This window comes from Colletotrichum paranaense (genome assembly GCF_030867605.1).
Source record: "Colletotrichum paranaense strain IMI 384185 chromosome Unknown Scaffold_10.1, whole genome shotgun sequence".
Classification (NCBI taxonomy): Eukaryota; Fungi; Ascomycota; class Sordariomycetes; order Glomerellales; family Glomerellaceae; genus Colletotrichum; species Colletotrichum paranaense.
In genome coordinates, this window is record NW_026848968.1 from 506,025 (window position 1) to 524,845 (window position 18,821).

The window sequence follows — 18,821 nt, forward strand, 5'->3', positions numbered from 1 at the left end:
ACGCTCAAAGGTGCAAGAGCCGCTTCTTTTCTAGACCCCATACTCTTTCGACTCCCGAGCCTACAAAGACGAAACTCCTTATTCAATATGGGTGAACTTCGAGGGCAGCGGCTTGTCTTGGCCGTCAGCGTTCTCACATCGCTGGGTTTCATGCTCATCGGTTATGACAATGGCCTTATGGGAGGACTGGGTACGTTATCCCTACAAACTACACCGAGATGCCAGGAGTTGGATCACTTTCTGACAGCCCTCTTTAGTCAATGCCCCGGCATTCAACTCGACGTTCGACTCTCCAGACCCGACCATGACAGGCCTCATCGTGGCAATCTACGAAGGCAAGTAGACTCGACGAGGGGACTCGAAGTCCATGATTACGGTCAGCTGACTCTGGTATCTCTAGTTGGCTGTTTCTTTGGCTGTGTAGCAACGGCGTTTTTCGGCGAGAAGTACGGCCGCCGAAAGACCATTGGAACTGGTTGCTCTATCATGGTCGTCGGTGCCATCATTCAAGCCGCTTCGTATGGACGCGCTCAGATGATTGTCGGGCGAATCGTCTCTGGTGTCGGAATGGGCATCGTCAACTCCACTGTTCCTGTTCTTCAGGCCGAGTTCAGCCCCAAGGCAAGCCGTGGCATTTGTAAGTTGGAACTTTCCCGCGGATACAATTGAGATTGCCAGGCATCTCAGCCGACTCTAGAGAGGAAACTGTGGAGAGCTTTGCTGACCTGACGGATTATAGACGTCTGCGCACAACTATCTACCCTAAACTTTGGAATCTTCCTCATCTACTGGATCGACTACGCCTTCTCGTCACACCTTGAGAGCTACGCCTGGAGAGTCCCAGTTGCTCTGCAGTGCATCTGCATCCTGCCAATGTTCATCATTTTGCAGTTCATACCCGAGACTCCGCGATGGCTTGCGGCACACAAGCGATCAGATGAATGCCTGGCCGTTCTGAAGCGCCTCAAGTGTGACGAGGACGAGGACACAATTCTTGCTCTGCACAACTCGATCACGCAAACGGTAACATACGAGGCCGAGAACAGCGCGAGTTCGTGGCGAGACCTCTTGGTGCAAGATCGTATTCAGAGCCAGAGGAGATTTCTTATTGCGTGTTTCTTGCAAGGCGCACAGCAGCTTGGAGGAATCAATGCTATCATCTGTGAGTCGTATTCGTAACTAAAATTGTTTCTTTGTCTTTAGAGACAGGTATACTGACGGCTGTCCCTTCTGAAGACTACAGCGGTACTCTATTTGAGAAGAGCATCGGATTCGATAGCCACATGTCAAGCCTCATGTCTGGATTCCTGCAGACCTGGTTCTTCGTTGCTTCGTTTATTCCATGGTTCTTGATTGATCGCGTGGGCAGAAGACCTTTGGTAAATATTCATCACCCCTTCATTTCCCCAAAGTGTGGTAGGAAAAAGTCAAATTAACGAGATACGACAGCTCTTGTCCATGATTAGTGTCATGGCGGCCGTCATGGCAGTCCAAGCAGCTCTCATCTACCAGGTCCAAAACTCTACTGCCATCGCCAAATCAGCTGGCATTGGCGCTGCGGCCATGCTTTTCGTTTTCCAGGGTGCCTTTACCATCGGCTTCCAGGCCACTGTCTGGGTTTACCCGTAAGTTTCCTCTTCTAGCTGTTCTGCCCTTCGTGTGGAGTCTTTGCGCTAACTGCCGTGCTCGTATTACAGGTCGGAGATTTTGCCTCTGCGGATTCGGCAACTGGGCTCGTCCATTTCCAGTGCTACCAACTGGATTTTCAATTACGTGAGTACCCTGCGGATAGAAAGATGTACTCTAGCAGCTGCTGATTGATCGAATATGTAGATGGTTGTTCAAGTTACTCCAATCTCTATCTCGAGTATTGGATGGCGTACTTACATTATCTTTGCGGTTTTGAACGCCGCGTGGGTGCCCGTCATCTACCTGTTCTTCCCTGAGACCAAGGGATTGGAGCTGGAGGATGTTGATCGCCTGTTTGCCGGCGATGACTTTGAAAATACGATCCATGATAGAGATAGCAAGCATGAAGTCTGGGATATCGAAGACGTCAGCAGGGCTTAGTCGTGGTTGCTGTTAGTGCTGGGTCAAGACTGAAAGCACAGATTGGAAGCCATTGCGGCGAAAAAGGGGCATTGATTGCAGATCTTCAGAGTGAAGCTCATGTGGATTTAGTAGGATGAATCAGAGCAGTGTTCTGAAATCGATTATCTGTGGTATGGCACCTCCAACGTTTGTTAGCCATTTTCGTGCAGTTGCGCTGGTACGGCCACGACCACATGCAGCCAGCCACATAAAGCAGACTGATAACCATCTTCATGGCTCAACTGGTGAGGAGGCCCTCTTTTGGGTAAAATGAATTTTTGAAAACCTCTCTAAAAACCCAGAAATTCCCCTGAGCGAAGAAGGTCTCGACGTTGTATCCTGACTCGGTGACGCGGGTTGGACTGCAACTAGCATGGGAAAAGTCTACACTCTACAGCAGCCGGTTGGCCTCCGATAAAACTGAAATCATCTTGACGCGCAATGCTTGAGCAGATTAATACAATCAATATCCGCAGTCCCTCGTCGTGTAAATGCCGACTCGTGACTATGCACGTGAGGCAGACGCAGCTCTTGAGACATTTGCCGAACGCAGGCCGAACACTGGCCACAGACCCACGAACTCTATCCTGTGACAGGAACAGGTGCATCGTGCCCGCAGTCGTGCCCCGCATCCGTGCGACCTGGGGACACAAAAACACGCCGACTGATTGCTCTTCAACCGCCGTCCAACCGTTGAACGTCGACGCCAAGAATTCCCGCAGTGCTTCTCGAAGAACCTTCTTGGCAATTGAAGGCAATACGACGTTGATTGTCTTAATCAGCTTACCACATAACTCATCTTCAGCTCCTCACAATGGCAAACTTTGTGGTCTACGATGACCGAATCAAGAAGCTGTTCGGCTCCGCACCGTCGCTCGAGCTGTTGCACGAGAACCAGGACTACCCTTTCGCTCATGAGGCAGGCGTCTTCATCGAGCGTAACAACACGCTCTTCATCACTAGCAACCAGTACGACGACCACGCAGCCGGCGGTCGCAAGATCCAGATCAGCCGCGTCACGCTGTCGTCGGATGGCAGTTCCAAGACAAAATGTGAGGAGATCAACCCCGCCATCATAACGATGGCTAACGGGGGCGTCAACTACCTGGACGGGGTCGTCTTCTGCGCCCAGGGTACGCACTCCGCACCTGGAGGCCTGGTCTTCATGGAGGCGGAACCACCCTACCAGACCCGTATGATGGTCAACTCGTTTCACGGACGGGAGTTCAACTCTGTCAACGACGTTGTGGTGCACAGTGACGGCTCTCTGTGGTTCACCGACCCGATTTATGGCTATGAACAGGGTATCCGGCCGAAGCCGCAGCTTCCCAACCAAGTTTACAGATATGATCCCATCCGTGGGTCGATTAGGGCCATGGCCGATGGCTTCGGCCGGCCGAATGGTATTTGCTTCAGCCCTGACGAGAAGACCGTGTACATTACGGACACCGACTGGATTCATGGTGATGGCTCCACTGATCTCACGCGAGCGTCAACAATGTGAGTCCTTACTACGTGGCTTCACCAGCTAGGATACGACACCTCTTATGAGATCAAATGAACTAACAAAGATTGACAGTTACGCATTCGACCTGGTCCCCTACTCAGGGGAGCCCTTTTTGACAAACAGACGTCTCTTTGCCATGGCTGATACCGGCATTCCGGATGGCATCAAGTGCGACGTGCACGGAAACGTGTACAGCGGCTGCGGTGACGGCGTCAACATCTGGTCTGCAGGGGGTGTTTTGCTAGGGAAGATCCTTGTTCAGGGTGGTGCTGCCAACTTCTGCTTCGGCCGCAATGGAGAAATCTTCATCTTGAATGAGAACCGATTATGGAGGGCCAAGTTGGCAGATGATACGAAAGGAGCATTGCTGTGTATCTAAGCATAAGTACATACAAACATGGTCCTGACTTCTCAATAGCTCATGATTTTCTGAATCAAACGGCAGTTGTGAAGTGATTGATACCTGTAGCTTCGTGGGCCGGTGCACAATAGAAGACTCAGCCTCAGAGAACTGAGAACAGCTTTTCTCTCTTCTACTTATTCTGTTCCAACAGCCATTGAATACCCTTGAGGGTATCTTCCACGAAGGTCCTGCTCTTCTCCAAGAGTGGCCAATTGGTCCAAAAGTAGTGAGGCAGCCCAGCGTAGATATCAAGCTTCGTCTTGACCCCAGCTTCCTCTCTCAAAACCCGCTCATAGATAAGTCCTTCGTCTCGGAAAGGGTCCAGCCCAGCCAGCTGGAAGTATGTTGGTGGCAGCCCCTTGTGACCCTGACCGATTCTACCATAGTGGAACGGAATGAAGAGAGGACTCTCCACGTCGGGCTGAATGATAGCACGCAGTGCCGCTTCTCCATCACCGGCGGTGTTGCCTATAACGGGGTCTTTGCACAGCGTAACGGAGGGGTGGCTGAGATACTCGGGGCGATACTTTTCTGGTATGGATTCGGGAGGAGTGAGACACATGATAGCTGGGACGCAGAGGTATTGTCCCGTGAGCGGCGGGGAGAGATTTTCGTCGCGGGCGAGGTGGGCGAGGACAGCCGTGATGTTACCGCCCGCGGAGCCGCCACCGATGATGAAACCTTGGGAAGGGTCTGCGCCTAGTTCGGCTACGTTCTCAGCGGCCTAGGACACGACCCTTGGTCAGTCATGACGCAACTAAGGAGGTGGATGCATGACTTGCCCATTGCAACGCGTCCCAGCTGTCATTGATACCGGTTGGAAAGGGGAACTCGGGAGCGAGCCTGCTTAAGTCAGTGTTGATACAGAGCATTGAGGCTCAAGTCGTAAGCTAACCGATACTCAACATTGATGCAAACTGCGCCGAGATCTCTACTGAACAGGCGGCAGTTCACCTCTTCGTCAGAGAGATCACCCATGCACCACCCTCCCTCGTGATACATCACAATGAGTGGACTGCCTCCAGAAGGGGCCTTTACGGGGGCATATACCCGAATGGCGATTTCATGGCCGTCTCTCATGGTGACTTTGCGGTCATCCTCGCGGACCTGCTCCGGAATGGGGCCGGGGAGGTAGCGCTGGTGATGGGACTCACGCAAGCGCGTCGCCCGATGTTCTCGCATCGCGAAGAAGTCATTTCGTCCAAAGTAAGGGTCTCCGCGCTGCGGGTCCCGGAGAGGCCGGGCAGCGAGTTCCTGGAGAAGGAGACACGTTGTTAGCATCTATGCATGCTCTGAGAAGATAAAGGTTAGTGGACGGTGGGCTGGCGTGAACTTACGGCCTCGATTGACGGATCGACTATGCCGTAGGCGAGAAGCTCTTCACGATTCCGCGGTGCCATAGCTCACAGTCTTGTTCAGGTCAGTCTGGGGAAGTTGCTGAATGTGTCTTCAGATGAGCTTTTGCGGCGTTGTGCGGGGGTGTAAGCTGACGGAGCCCGTTGTGGACATGGCACGTTTGGAATCTTCAACGCTAATGTTGGGAAGGATCTCAGATTATCTAATCAGTATAAACACAATAAAACAACTTGTATGGAGCATCGATTCAAGATATCGTTGGAAAATTGTCTTGGTTGATACCAATTTTTTACTCGATGAATCTGTAGCCTGCCGAATTCCGCGTAGTGCAATTGGAAAGGGGGTGCCTTGGTTGCCTAAAGTAACATAGCCCGCACAAAGGTGTGTTTCAAAGCCGTGAACCAACGCCGAATGCACACGTTCGCGGAAAGATTTGGGATAAATCGCATTCGATGGGAATGACATCTTTGACAGTACGGCTGATCGATCCAGCCTGGATTAGCTTTATCAAAAGAAAAGAGGCCAGAACTATTGTGATCCATCAACCAGTCGTCTGCGATGATATCCCATGTATCGCAGGATGTAAAGATTATTGTAAAGAACAACAAGTACCTGTTGGTGTTTTGTTTCATACTGAGGGAGGCGACCAACACCATTGGCCACAGTGAATGGGATTATCATCGAGCCCGGCCCCCAAGGCTTCTGAGTGAGGGTTCAAGAGACACGGAGCACCGAATCGCCAAGGGAACGGTCGCGAAAGCGATTGACCGAGCTATACACACCGAGTAATTGGCTGGCATACGACAAGGCGACCGGTTGCCTTGCCAAGCCCTGGAAGAAAGGAACCCAAAGTTGACCCGGACGCGCCACCAAGCACGCGTGATGTACTAGATACCCTTGCTAGAAATGTCAACGGCCTACGCACCTCTTCTTCGGAACCAATAGAATGATGAGCCGATCGGGAAGCCTGGGTCTTGTTCCAGCCTTTACTGCACTTTGCCGCCATGAGGAAGGTGATTTCCGAAGGACTCGAAAGTTGGGAGACTGTGGGACCTGTGTATGAGTCTCTCAAAAGGCGTTATCGAAGTGATTGTTTCCGGGGGAATCCATTCCCACATCCAGAAATCTGAAGCCTCTGACGAGATTGAATGAACATTCCGGAACTAGGTGGTGGTTTTGAAAGTTCTGAACGTTGCGTCCGCCAGTGCGGCTGTAATCTTCGTTACACTTCCGTTCCTCTAACGACCCAACCACCCTTCCTACCAAGAAGAGAGGTTGACTTGGGGCTGATCAGGGCCTCGGGTATATAAGCACGGCAGACCATAGGCAGTCTCTCAGTGAATTCTGTTGGAAATATGCTGTAATTAGGTACCGGCCAAAGGAGACCCTGTCCACAATGCGACGTGTCTCCTGCATCCTGCCACACCCTCACGAAGTTACGGCTCGGCAGAGCCATTGATTTCTCTGCATTTCACGATACTGTTAATAGGATAGATAATCTAATGGCCAAAATTGATCCAAGAAGGAGAATAAAAGCAATAACCACTAGGGCTTTAGATGTAGCTGTTATCGTGGGCTAGCATCTGAACTATTAGGGCTCCAAAAGCCAACAGCTACTTCATGCTTTCCCTTTGACTTTGTAGAGTCGAGTTAGGACTTGGAGAACCGCGCCTCGCACTCTTTCTTAAATTTCTCCTCGTTTTCGAATTCTCTGCACGTCTTCAACCTGGATGAGACGCGGTGATCTTGCATGTCGCAACTCTTCATCGCTTCCTAGAGTCTTACAGAATACCCCAAGTAAGTGAAAGTTGTCAAAAAGACTTAAGCCATTCTTACCTAGGTACAAACTAGCGGTGTACAAGCGATTAGACTGACAAGATAAGTTTGACTAAAGTACTCAGGCTAGCGGTATCGTGGTCCGCTAGCTAGATTATTGTCAATTACCTATTGAGCTGCAAGAGCTGACTACCAAATATACAGAAGCTTATTACTTCGTCAGAGATGGAGCAGCCCGTCCAGCCCGTCCAGCCCGTCCAGCCTTCGATCGAGCACAAGCACAATGACGCTAAGGCGGATAGACCACAAGACGTAATGGAACCTCAACCTCCCCGAGATATAGAGCTGTGAGCCCCAACACTATTTTCATCTCTTTTTGCTTGATATCAGCTAAATTAATCGCTGCAGACCCTCCGAATCTTCACGACGCCAAGCCTCAAGCTCAGTTGCTGCACAATGCGGCTCTGCACAATCGACTAAAGCCTCACATGAAGAGGAGAATATAACTTCGAAAACCGATCGAAAGAAGGACTCGAAAGACTCGAAGGACTTGAAGAAGCAGACACCTTCAGATGAAAGTAGCTATCGAGGTATTGCGAAGGACTTGGTTTCATATGCTGGCGGCCAATTCGATAATCACAATACGGACGCGAGGCAGATTAGGTTGGATGTATCTTGGTCACCCAAGTAGGGCTTCACGAGAGCACGACGCCTCAGCTTCGCAGCTGCGCCTTCAAAGGCTCAAAGAGTTAATTAAGCTGCCAACCCCAGAATAGATGTTGTCCAAAATCAAAACGGCCCACTATCCACCTCACCGTCGAAAGTCTACCGTTGTCGACGGCTGTCGCGGCTCACGAGTCAGACCAGTATCCATCTTGCACCAAATCCACACTTTGATGGAGTCTTTCTGCGCCCTACGTCATCGAATGACATCATGCCGTCGCAGAACCGTTGACCGAAGCTTTTCGGTCCTTTTCTCAGCCTCCCGTTGGTTATCCCAAGGAGAATCAATGGGCGGGCCGATAGAATGTTCCTTTCGAGGTCTGCCCCTCCAACCCCTCGATGTGGGTCATATCGGAAAGAAGCGTAGAGAGGAATGCCATTTCAAAGCCTCATGTTGTAGACAAGTGTCAAATCAAAAGAAGAAGTGCCGTTGATACCATATGATTGAATACCGTGTACAGTTTCGGAGGAGTTGTCAGGAACATCCCTGAGCTTTCTTGTCCACGCCTTGCTGTCATTGGCAACGTAGCTTGCGATAAGACATGCTCGACAGGGAAGTAAATGCAGTGCCGTATTCCTGAAACCTGTCTGCGCTCTTTTTTTTTGGAACCCACTTGCCCCTCCATCCATGATCCGCCCAGGGACCGTCGCGTTGTTCCTGAAGATGACCCCCCACCTTTCACAAGCTCGCCGATCATTGAAAATCTGTCACCAACAGTAACAAAGTTTCTTTCTTTTCTCTCCTCACTCTGTTTCCTCCCTCATATTTTCATCCTTAGAATTGCCATTCCATATCCTTCAAGATGCCTCAAGTAAGTAAAGATACTGGCTTCCTAGCTTCAATGGCTCAACCTTATGAACTATTTCAAGATCAATCCATCTAACCACTTTCATGATAGATCAAGTGCCTTCTCTTCGACTGCGATAACACGCTCGTTCTCTCTGAGAACGCCGCTTTCGAGGCCTGCGCTCAGCTTGCCAACCAGATCCTCGAGAAGTTCGGCTTCGAGAAGCGCTATGGCGGCACCGAGCTCATGCACCAGTTTGTCGGTCAAAACTTCCGCAGCATGATGACCGGCCTCTGCGCCCGTCATGGCTTCACCATCCCCGCCGACGAGTTCGACCAATGGGTCGCCAAGGAGCTCGACACCACCATTGCGAACCTTCGTGCAAAGGCCGAGCCCTGCGAGAACGTTATCGAGGTCCTCGAGAAGCTCCAGAAGGACAAGAAGTACCACATGGCCATCGTCTCCTCTTCCGCCATGCCCCGCGTCGTCGCCTCCATTGAGAAGACCAAGATGGACCAGTTCTTCGACAAGCCCGACGTCGGCATCTTCTCCGCTGCCAGCAGCATCGACCCCCCCGTCTCCAAGCCCAACCCGGCCATCTACCTCCACGCCTGCGAGAAGCTCGGCTACAAGCCTAGCGAGTGCATCGCCATTGAGGACAGCAGAAGCGGTGCTACTGCTGCCAAGAACGCCGGCATTCCACTTTTGGGATACGTCGGACCCTACTACGAGGAGGGCCAGGAGAAGCTGGACTCCATGATCAAGCTCTTCAGCGAGGAGCTTGGCGCTTTTGATGTTATGCACAACTGGAAGGACTTTGAGAGCATCTTGGCCAAGTACGAGAGCTCATAGATACCCGTATACTGTTTAGACCTTTTTATTTTCAAATGAATGGAAGCGCGGCATAAGCTAAAAGCTGCGTGAATGGCATGTCACACATAGACTTATAGAGCTTGGAAAAATAGACACGAATTAAACGAGTAACAATCCACAGTGTTTTGAAGGGCGACTACCTTAGTCTAAATAATGCCCGTGAAAAAAGTCGATTTGTATGTACCACGTAATAACGACGTGAGAATCAGATACCGGGCGACATCATGCCCCGGCCACTGTAATTGTAGTAGTAATTCTTACCGTAACAATCATTGTCTGGGATGGATCTATGATTCGAGCTGGCTCAAGAGTCATCCCAGGCGCAGACGCCGTAATCACACTTGCTACCGTTAAGATATTTGTAACGGAGTTTACGTCGCGGCAATAGCAAACTGAATCGAGTGACCCTTTGCCATCTTTGCCCCCCCTCAGAGCCAAGCCACCAACGATGGCGGATACCACACCCGTCAATGATGATATCAGAGTCAGCACCAGGGCGATGACAGCTACCCAGTATAGAGTCAGTTCACGGTAACGCCGACGGTCACGCAAGAATTGTCTCAGAGTCCTCGGGGATGAGTTTGCAAACTCTTTTTCCAAATCTAGCAGTCGTGGGAGCCAGTAGTAATAACCAACTTTACGCCTTGAAGCAAAAGGCAGTCGTCCAGCACGACGGTCAATTGCAGGGAGACTGTTGCTTGGCAAATTGCGCTGCATCTTCTTGCAATAATTCATAAACCAGCTTTGGGAATGTTCATCGTAAGATGGGAGCAGAAGAGCCAATGTTTGAAGAGTCTCTTCAAGGAACTTGGGGTCGTCGAAATGAACACTTTGCCCTCAGGTTAGTACTCATAATCATGTATTCTTAATTTCTGTTCAAGACAGGCTATTTACTAACCCATTTAATGGCTCATTCCATGTCTGTAGCTTGGAAATGGCAGAGACATTGAAGAAAACGTATACCGTGGGTCGCATCTTCCGGTTCCGGTGTTTTTGCACCAAAAGATGTTGAAATAGATTGTCCGTAGGCTGTATGACAAAATCTCCAAGTGCGTGTAAGTCGCGCAGAGTGAGTGTGCTTGGAAAGACTTGATCAGGTGGTGGCGAAGTTATGTCTTGATGACCAGGCAAAATGAGTCGAAAGGCGTCAGTCATTGGAGTATCAGCACCTTCCCAGGCGAAAATGTGTTCACCTGGCGTTGGACTCAAGCCAGCTGTGTTGTAGCGACGCAATAGCCAGACATCAACGGCGAAGTCGATGGAATTGTAAACTGCAGGAGGCTTGGGAACAGGGTTAGCACAAGTGTGGTACTCCAGCACAGCAGTTGTCACAAGACTTGAACCTCAAAACAAAATCTTGGGAGGGAATACATACTACAGGCACATCAAGTTTCAATGGATCTGTAAACCATCTATTGCATAAAATCCTAGCATCCTGCCCAATCTCTTCGCGAGGATGATTTCGTTTCTTTTGAATCAGATCGATCAGATCGACCAGGTGGCGGAAATGACGAATGACATGTAGACTCTCGGAAAAGACTTGCAGCTTTGCCTCCAAGGCAAAGACATAGCTGTCAAGCTCGGAAGCCGGTCTATCACATGGCTTAGGGTCAACCTAAGTCTAGAGAGGAAATGTTTCTTGAGTTATACAACCCTTCATGTCCAGTGTAATGCGATCGCCATATACGACCTGCTAGAACCTTGGCCAGCTCGTCCGAGATGTGGGCACCTTGTAACCTGCAGTCGAGCGCTTGTTGATTCATTTGGAGGTAGAAGTGAAGGCGACGAAAAGAAGAACTAGACCCTTGCTTGCACAAGAGATTTGATCCGCTTTTTGAAAAAGGTCGACTTGTAGGATTAGATCCACCTCAAGAGAGATTGTATTACCTGGAGCCACGCAGTCATATACCAATTAAATATCTAGAATAGGAAGTAATTTTCGGGATCCCGCCCGTGGCATCTTAATCGGATTGGACTGATGCAACATGCAAATATAAGTCATAACCGCATGAATATTGAAAATCAGCGCTGAAGTTCTGAAATTTACCTACTGGTACGGAAACAGTCAACCAATGTTGGGATACTATTTGGAGAACTTCATGCATTACGTTAGTAGCCTGCTCAAAAGGCGCTCTGGAAATATAAAGTCAATTGGTCACGCCATGGGTTGTGACGCACCTCGTTGGAAAATGTTTCTCAGGCGTGTCGGGTACGAATTTTTATTTGGCGAATGACACTAAAGCGCGGTCTGTATGGTTAGTCGACATCCAGAACAGGATGCAGCTGACCGCAGCCTGATTGCATGGGTTGTATTGATGTGGTGACAATGCGTCACACAAACAAATCATCAGAGGAATTTGCAAGCCACAATAAGCGGTGGCGCTGGCGCATGCGCGCCTTTGACCGAAAAACTTCTGACCCCCTAGATACTCATCAATCCGTCTCGCGGAGTCTCTCCGCAAGAGCGGCAAGGCATATTTCAGGCCTGATGTATATAACGCCTGTGGAGGCAGAAGTTCTCTGGGACTGCATCGTCAATGAAAGTGTCCAAGTCTACGACATTATCATCACCAAACTTAGAGAGCATTCCAATCTCGAGTGGGAATCCATCATCTCATGACTTTCAGCTATGTACCTCACTCGAAGGAGAAAAGCGGGGTGCCAACAGACCGGCGGGGAATCAATAAACAGGGCAAATTACAGCATCCTGCACCAAATTTCTTCATGCTTGCGCGGCGGAGACTCCTAAGCCTACTATGCTGCAGAACAAGAGACGCATACCAAGATTTCCAACCTCATGTCATTCAGAGCGAAGAATACCTTGTCAATGGCGAGACCATGTGGTCGCTGAAGCCTGGATCGGACGCCGAGGCCTCATGGATTCAATTGGAGAAGACAATAGATTCTTTCATCGCAGTTACTCCAGTCGACGAATATCACTTTACCCCCAAAATCGTTGCTGAGGCATACGAAATGGGACGAGACAAGAACAAAACACAGCCAACAGTACTCATCAGCTGCTCCTCTCAACCCTACGGGAATGAGATGGCAAAGACGCTGCAGAGAAGCGGAGTGCTGGAGACTCACTCAACTACCTTCCGGGTGCTGGTTCGTCCTTAAGTATGTTGTAGAGATTAGATGGTCTACCTCATCATGGGACATACTTGAGTAGAGCTGTTGTGTATCTGCGCAGGAAATTAGTTATGTACATAAATATGCTCATTTGTCATTTTACTGGGGATTAGGCCAACCATGTTGAAGATCTGCGTGGAAGAGACAGGTCTCAGGGAACATGGGCTATGGCTGGGATATGCTTAGATCTCTCGTCAACTTTCGAATTACAACTATGAACCTATCAAATGACCATGATGCCGATCAAGCAAGCTCACTGTGGTTTTGGAAAGGTCTCATGGGAAATAGTTTTGGAATATGCGGCTGACGGACGCACGTTATTACGTATTAGTGAGGGATCTTGCGGTAAGGAGCTCACTTCTCTTGACATTGGAGATATATAACATGCACTAAATCCTGATGGAGGGGGAGTTGACCCTGAGAAGGTGACTTATGGAGACGGCATCAGCTCAGAATAGGCCGAAGGAGGGGACAAGTCAACTGTAGAAACTATGTGTTTAGATCCGCAGCGTTGGGAGATTCTATAATACAAAATTTGACTTTGGAAAGCTTCTGGGTACAGGAGTTGCTGAACGAAGCACGTCATTCTCTCACAAACAAGGTTTCTAGACCGAACTTCTGGTCTGTGTGCAGCCGTTTGAAACCCCGCAGGGCCGCACTAACTCCATGTGCAGTCGGCACCGATGCGGCATTTCCTTTATCTCTCCGTTTCCACCCCGATTTATTAAGCTCAGTCGTATCCAGTAACACTCATATTCGTTTACAGAAGACCCAAGTTCTATCATCAAAAAGTAAAATGGCGGAGAAATCATCAAGCAATCAAGAATACCTCGCTCAACCACCGGCACCGTGTTGTTGGGCAGGCACCCTCCACGAAGGCAACCCTCGCGGCGATGTGGAAGAAATCTTGGAAGTGCCCACTTACGTCGTCCGCCCTTCAGACGTGAAGCGCGCCCTCCCGCCCAACGGACATGTCATCCTCTACTTCCCGGACGTGTGGGGCCTCTCCGTCAACGCCAAGTGCATCATGGACGGCTTCGCGTCCTCGGGATACACGGCGCTTGGCATGGACTTCTTTCGCGGCGACCCCATCTCCAAGTACCGCAACGCCAAAACCGACCCGCTGCCGGAGGGGTTTGACATGGCGGCCTGGCGCTCCAAGCACTGGAACTTCGCCACGGAAAATGTTCCCAAGTGGACAGCGGCCGTCAAGGAGAGATTTGGTGCCGAACTAAAGGCTGAGACGGGCAAGGAGACCAAGTTTGCTTGCGTTGGATATTGCTTTGGTGCGCCTTTTGTGTGCAATCTGCTCGCTGGGGCTGGTGGCGATGGGGAGCCGGTGGTTTCCGCTGGTGCATTTGCGCACCCGACGGCATTGAAGGAGGAACATTTCACCAGCATTAAGAGTAAGTTTGGCCACAATGAAGCTGTGCCCGTCTTCGACTATTCTCCATTACTATCGATGAGGCAGCCAATCTGGCGCATATGAGCACGATAGTACCGTCGTTACCATGATTTAATGCGTCATTCCAACATTCCAGAGTCGAGGCGGCTGACCCGTTTACCACAGAGCCTCTTCTACTCTCGTGCGCCGAGAATGACCAAGCATTCCCGACTGAGGCAAGAAGGAAAGCAATTGATTACCTTCAAAGAGAGAAGAAAATTTATCACCTTCAGGTTTTCCAAGGCGTCTCACATGGTTTCGCCGTGAAAGGAGATCCAACAGACCCTTACCAGCGTGAGTCTTACCAGCTAGAATACTTTCACGTCATCCCGAATGATCTTAACTAACTAAAAATAGGTTGGTGTAAGGAACAGAGTCTTCGTGCCATGGTTGACTGGTTCGATATGTGGCTGGTTCAAAGTGATTGAGAAGTTGATCTAGTGGGAAGATGGCGGGCTTGTTGGCCGTTGCAAAGGTGTCACTGTGTCAGGCTGGGCCAATGTCAACTGACCCCCACGAATGGAAATATTTATCAAGACAGCTTTTTCTGTATTTCCAAGTCGTATCATTAAAGTTTAAACTTGTTTTAAGCTTGATATCGCAGGTGGGAAAACTCAACAGGCTTGTATTAACTGGGACATGGATTAGTCACAATACTTGGCGTTGAAGTGAACTGCTGACTTTGGTCTAGTGAGCTACATTCTCGTTTTCGCGATTCGGAAATGTTGCCCGCGAGCCTTTTGTCTTTGGCTTTGCAAATAGCTGATACTGACACACAGAACTGCGATCCACGGATATCGCGGACAAGAACCCTACAAATCGAGAATTGAGAGTCTAAGACTCATGCGACCGCATGGCTAGGAGCTAGGGCTGGATATTGTTGGGGCTCGGCAGTGGCCGATTACGCAGGAATCTTTAAGCTTGGCGGGGAGAGCCGTTAGGAAGAATGGGGAAGGTCGCCATGGCCAGGGTTCCATCGCGACCCATGGCTAATTTCGGGGCTTTGGCTTGGCTGTCCGGATAAGGCGATGCTTCAAGCATCAATACGAGGTTAACAGAGCAGCTATACGATATCTACAGTCTTTGGCAAGTTTGCGATAACCTCATTCAGGAGAAAAACAAGAGATTCAAGGGAATTGGATGTGATAGGGCACTCGTAGCCAATTTCCTCAACGGTAAACCAATCTAAAATTAGACCTAACTGGCAGTGAGGCCAGAATACCGGCTTTTCACTATTGACAGGAGCCGGCCGGGGTCGGATCTACCCGCGGCAACGGCGCCGTCGAGCTTCCTGAATAGGGCATCGGCCCCGTGTCACGCAATGAGAATCATGGCAGTCGTTCAACAACCCCGGACGACTCGGCCGACTCATGAACAGGAGATTCCGCAATCGCAACGGGCAAGATGGCTGCATTTAAAGGTCATTCAGGATCCGACAACCCTTTCCCTTTCCTGAGAAGGTCATCATCCTCGACTTCCCAGTGTTCGCGTGATCGACCAAGATGAAGGCATCGTCCATCCTCGCCATCCTCGGCGCCGTCGTGCCTGCCCTCGCGGCGCCCAAGGGCATCGATCGCCGTACCGACACGGACCTCATGTCCGGCAAGTACATCATCCAGCTCAAGCCCGGCACTACTCCCGAGGCCGTCACGGCGCATCACAAGGCGGTGCGCAGCCTCCTCCGCCGCCGTGATGGGTCCGCGGGCACGGTGGAGAAGACGTTCCAGATTGGCGACTTCAACGCCTACAGCGGCAGCTTCGACGACGCGACCCTCGAGGAGATTGCCGCTCTCGACGAGGTTCTCTCCGTCGAGATCGACCAGCTCATCTTTGTCGACCCCACTGAGCAGGAGTCGACGCTCTCCAAGCGCGATCTGACCACCCAGGCGAGCAGCATCTGGAGCTTGGGTGACTTGTCTCACAAGGCGGCTGGCTCTACTGAGTACGTCTATGATAGCACCGCCGGCGAGGGCACAACTGCCTACGTCTTTGACACGGGTATCCGGACGTCGCACTCTGAGTTTGAGGGCCGCGCCAGCTTCGGTATCAATGGTGTCACCGGGTCGACCGTCTCTCCCGGTTCAAATTCTGACACCGACGGTCACGGCACTCACGTTGCCGCGACCATCGTCGGCAAGACCTATGGCGTTGCCAAGAAGGCCAAGGTCATTGATATCAAGGTGTTCGACGGCTCTACGGTAATTACAGCATCTCCCTGTCCAGATTTCTTCGTGCTAATGATTCCTCAGGGCTCCACCTCAGCCATCCTCACCGGTCTCAACTGGGCTGTCAACGACATCACGACCAAGGGCGCGCAAGGCAAGTCCGTCCTCAACATGTCTCTCAGCGCCAAGAACGTCTCGGCCCTCGACAACGCCGTTCTCGCCGCCTACAACCAGGGCATTCTCACCGTCGTTGCGGCCGGCAACGACAACCAGCCCGCCACCGACACTTCCCCCGCCAGACTTCCTGAGTCCTTCACCGTTGGCATGACGCGCCCTGACCGTGGCCGTGTCAACATTATTGAGGGCATCTACGGCAGCTCCTACGGCCCCGAGCTGGACGTTTTCGCGCCCGGCCAGGACATTATTTCTGCTAGCTATAGCTCTGACACGGGCACGGCGACGAAGACTGGTACCAGTATGGCGGCGCCGCTTGTCGCCGGTCTCGTGTGTTACCTCAGAGCCTTGGAGGGCGGTCTTGTAACGCCCAAGGAGGTTACTGACAGGATCCTGGAGCTTGCTATCCCTGACGTTGTTGGCGACCCGAAGGGATCGCCCAATCTGTTGGTCAACAACGGCAGTGGGCAGTAAATGGGGCTGCGAAGAAGCTCTCGGTGTGGACTGATCAGCTTTATGTTAGTCGAGATACTTCCTGTAAATCACTCGGATTCTTCATGAAACTTTCCTCGTATGTCGAGCGTTCTTGACGGTCTCCTTTCAAAGACTTGTAGTGTGATGAAATCAGCGCGTGAATAATGCTCTGGCTATGCTTCAGCTTCAAGCTGGCCATTACGGACGTCGTCTAACGAGTTGTGACGTGATGACGTGTTCCCCCTCATGCCAGAAAGATAATATGGCTTTGATCTATCATCAGATGAATGGTACATGAATCGAATGACGAAAAAGGCGTGCATGTTCAGGCTGTTTTGTAACCCATCACAACAGAAAAGGATCAAAGACGGATGTTGATCCAAGAGGCATTTGGAAACGAAAATCGAAATTGCCTCTTGTCCAAAGTCCTACCCATCAACGTGTTGAAATTCATGAGTATCTAGCTAAGATAATCAATCACACAACATTTCTTAGCTGGAGGTCCAAATTATGGGCACCACCTGGTCCCATACCCCTGAGCGAAGCATCTTTTCACTATCAGGAGCCGTTCGGAACAAAACGGCCAGCATTAGGTACCGGTATACAATTACATCGTCCGTGTCATTGTGCGGACTTTCAAGCTCCGCCAGTCGTTCCCATTTTGGGCAGTTGTCTTCCGAAGACGAATTATGAGCTACCACAATGGCCAATCTTTCCAACAGGCATCAAACGTTCAGGACACAATTCTTGAGGCTCAAGTCTTAGAAGCTGAAGTAGCGTAAAAGGTCTCGCCGAGGCTTCTTTATCTTATCTCGAACTTGTTGAAAAGACTCCTGATGCTCTTGCGGCACATTAGTGCCTAGCCAACCGATGTCATTGTCTTCGGAGAATATTATAACTTCATTAATGTGGTATGAAGTGCTTTCGTCGAGACCGAAAATTTCGAGTAGAGTGCGAAGAGAATGTAGCGCATTTGAATGACAGGAACGAAGATAATCCCGATTAATGTCTGGTAGTGAGCCGTAGTCCACGAAGTGTGCATTATCTGGGGCTGTGTAACGTTCCGGGGCATGGTCTCCATCCACTGCCTTGTGCGCCTTCAAAAGAATGACAGTGATTGGAGAGTAAGATTGAGCGAGATTTGATATGCTCGCTCCCTCTCTTTTCGAGCCAGCCCTGAACCTTCACCAGCTGTCTACGAGTCCTGGATCGAATTTCTTTCTGGTTGCCGGCTGAAGAAGTAGAAAATCATTTCAGGAGCTTGGAAGGGTTCCGAAGAAAATTGATGCAAACATGAAGCACCAGCTCGTCGCCCTGAATAGCCTCCAAAATCGGCCCCTTTTCGTTCATCCTTTCTTGGGATCGTGTCGTCCATAGATTTCTCGGCAACTTTCTCGTCATCGACCTCTTCGTCTTGACTTCGAGAACTCTCAAGCTGTTGGCTTATGACATCGACATTTCTCGTTCGTTGTCGTGATATTGGCGCCAATATTCGATCTGATTCCCTCAGTATGTAGCTGATCCATAAGGAAACATAAGCTATTGGATCCTCGAGTTTGAGGACATCGTGCATTCCCAGAGGCATGGCAGTACTCCAATATTTACGGAACCCAGACCATTGTGGTTTCATAACCAATCGGCCTTTCAGAGGGCGTCGCATTGTCAAAAGCTTCCAGACATAGTGCTGACCAATATCTTCCATTGGGTCCCACCGGTGTGAGAGGCAACTTAGTTTCCAGGATTGAAGCCGGGGAGGGCGCAGGAGCGCACATTGGTGTAGCAGCGAGAAAAAAGATGATGATCGGGCAGTAAACGTCCACGTCGTCGATACCGTTAAGACTAGGAAGGGAATGATCCCCATTGTGTTTTCGGTCTCCCAATCTTTCAATAAGCTGAAAGCGATGAGCTTCTTTGA

General features: G+C 50.4%; 9 protein-coding genes across 9 annotated transcripts; 7 read left to right on the forward strand and 2 right to left on the reverse strand.

The window, feature by feature from the left end:
* Positions 1-87: 87 nt before the first annotated feature.
* Positions 88-2,070, forward strand: CPAR01_11847 (uncharacterized protein; the record flags this gene model as incomplete). The annotated part of the gene is made up of 7 exons (XM_060496105.1): positions 88-190; positions 248-637; positions 740-1,162; positions 1,210-1,379; positions 1,450-1,625; positions 1,698-1,773; positions 1,834-2,070. 7 exons carry the CDS (start codon positions 88-90, stop codon positions 2,068-2,070), a joined length of 1,575 nt encoding a protein of 524 aa, XP_060344890.1.
* Positions 2,071-2,905: 835 nt separating this feature from the next.
* CPAR01_11848 (SMP-30/Gluconolaconase/LRE-like region) lies at positions 2,906-3,977 on the forward strand (the record flags this gene model as incomplete). The annotated part of the gene is made up of 2 exons (XM_060496106.1): positions 2,906-3,591; positions 3,671-3,977. The coding sequence occupies 2 exons, from the start codon at positions 2,906-2,908 to the stop codon at positions 3,975-3,977; spliced, it is 993 nt and encodes a 330-aa protein (XP_060344891.1).
* A 154-nt stretch (positions 3,978-4,131) lies between these two features.
* CPAR01_11849 (uncharacterized protein) lies at positions 4,132-5,401 on the reverse strand (the record flags this gene model as incomplete). The annotated part of the gene is made up of 4 exons (XM_060496107.1): positions 4,132-4,694; positions 4,780-4,844; positions 4,897-5,282; positions 5,339-5,401. The coding sequence occupies 4 exons, from the start codon at positions 5,399-5,401 to the stop codon at positions 4,132-4,134; spliced, it is 1,077 nt and encodes a 358-aa protein (XP_060344892.1).
* Positions 5,402-7,358: 1,957 nt separating this feature from the next.
* On the forward strand, positions 7,359-7,824 carry CPAR01_11850 (uncharacterized protein; the record flags this gene model as incomplete). The annotated part of the gene is made up of 2 exons (XM_060496108.1): positions 7,359-7,480; positions 7,542-7,824. The coding sequence occupies 2 exons, from the start codon at positions 7,359-7,361 to the stop codon at positions 7,822-7,824; spliced, it is 405 nt and encodes a 134-aa protein (XP_060344893.1).
* Positions 7,825-8,659: 835 nt separating this feature from the next.
* On the forward strand, positions 8,660-9,496 carry CPAR01_11851 (haloacid dehalogenase-like hydrolase; the record flags this gene model as incomplete). The annotated part of the gene is made up of 2 exons (XM_060496109.1): positions 8,660-8,668; positions 8,756-9,496. The coding sequence occupies 2 exons, from the start codon at positions 8,660-8,662 to the stop codon at positions 9,494-9,496; spliced, it is 750 nt and encodes a 249-aa protein (XP_060344894.1).
* A 243-nt stretch (positions 9,497-9,739) lies between these two features.
* Positions 9,740-10,789, reverse strand: CPAR01_11852 (uncharacterized protein; the record flags this gene model as incomplete). The annotated part of the gene is made up of 2 exons (XM_060496110.1): positions 9,740-10,325; positions 10,416-10,789. Coding segments are annotated over 2 exons (960 nt in total), but the record flags the coding sequence as incomplete, so codon positions are not given.
* An 890-nt stretch (positions 10,790-11,679) lies between these two features.
* On the forward strand, positions 11,680-12,637 carry CPAR01_11853 (uncharacterized protein; the record flags this gene model as incomplete). The annotated part of the gene is made up of 2 exons (XM_060496111.1): positions 11,680-11,726; positions 12,283-12,637. The coding sequence occupies 2 exons, from the start codon at positions 11,680-11,682 to the stop codon at positions 12,635-12,637; spliced, it is 402 nt and encodes a 133-aa protein (XP_060344896.1).
* An 808-nt stretch (positions 12,638-13,445) lies between these two features.
* Positions 13,446-14,521, forward strand: CPAR01_11854 (dienelactone hydrolase; the record flags this gene model as incomplete). The annotated part of the gene is made up of 3 exons (XM_060496112.1): positions 13,446-14,055; positions 14,220-14,387; positions 14,451-14,521. 3 exons carry the CDS (start codon positions 13,446-13,448, stop codon positions 14,519-14,521), a joined length of 849 nt encoding a protein of 282 aa, XP_060344897.1.
* A 1,074-nt stretch (positions 14,522-15,595) lies between these two features.
* Positions 15,596-16,906, forward strand: CPAR01_11855 (alkaline serine protease Alp1; the record flags this gene model as incomplete). The annotated part of the gene is made up of 2 exons (XM_060496113.1): positions 15,596-16,291; positions 16,343-16,906. The coding sequence occupies 2 exons, from the start codon at positions 15,596-15,598 to the stop codon at positions 16,904-16,906; spliced, it is 1,260 nt and encodes a 419-aa protein (XP_060344898.1).
* Positions 16,907-18,821: the final 1,915 nt, after the last annotated feature.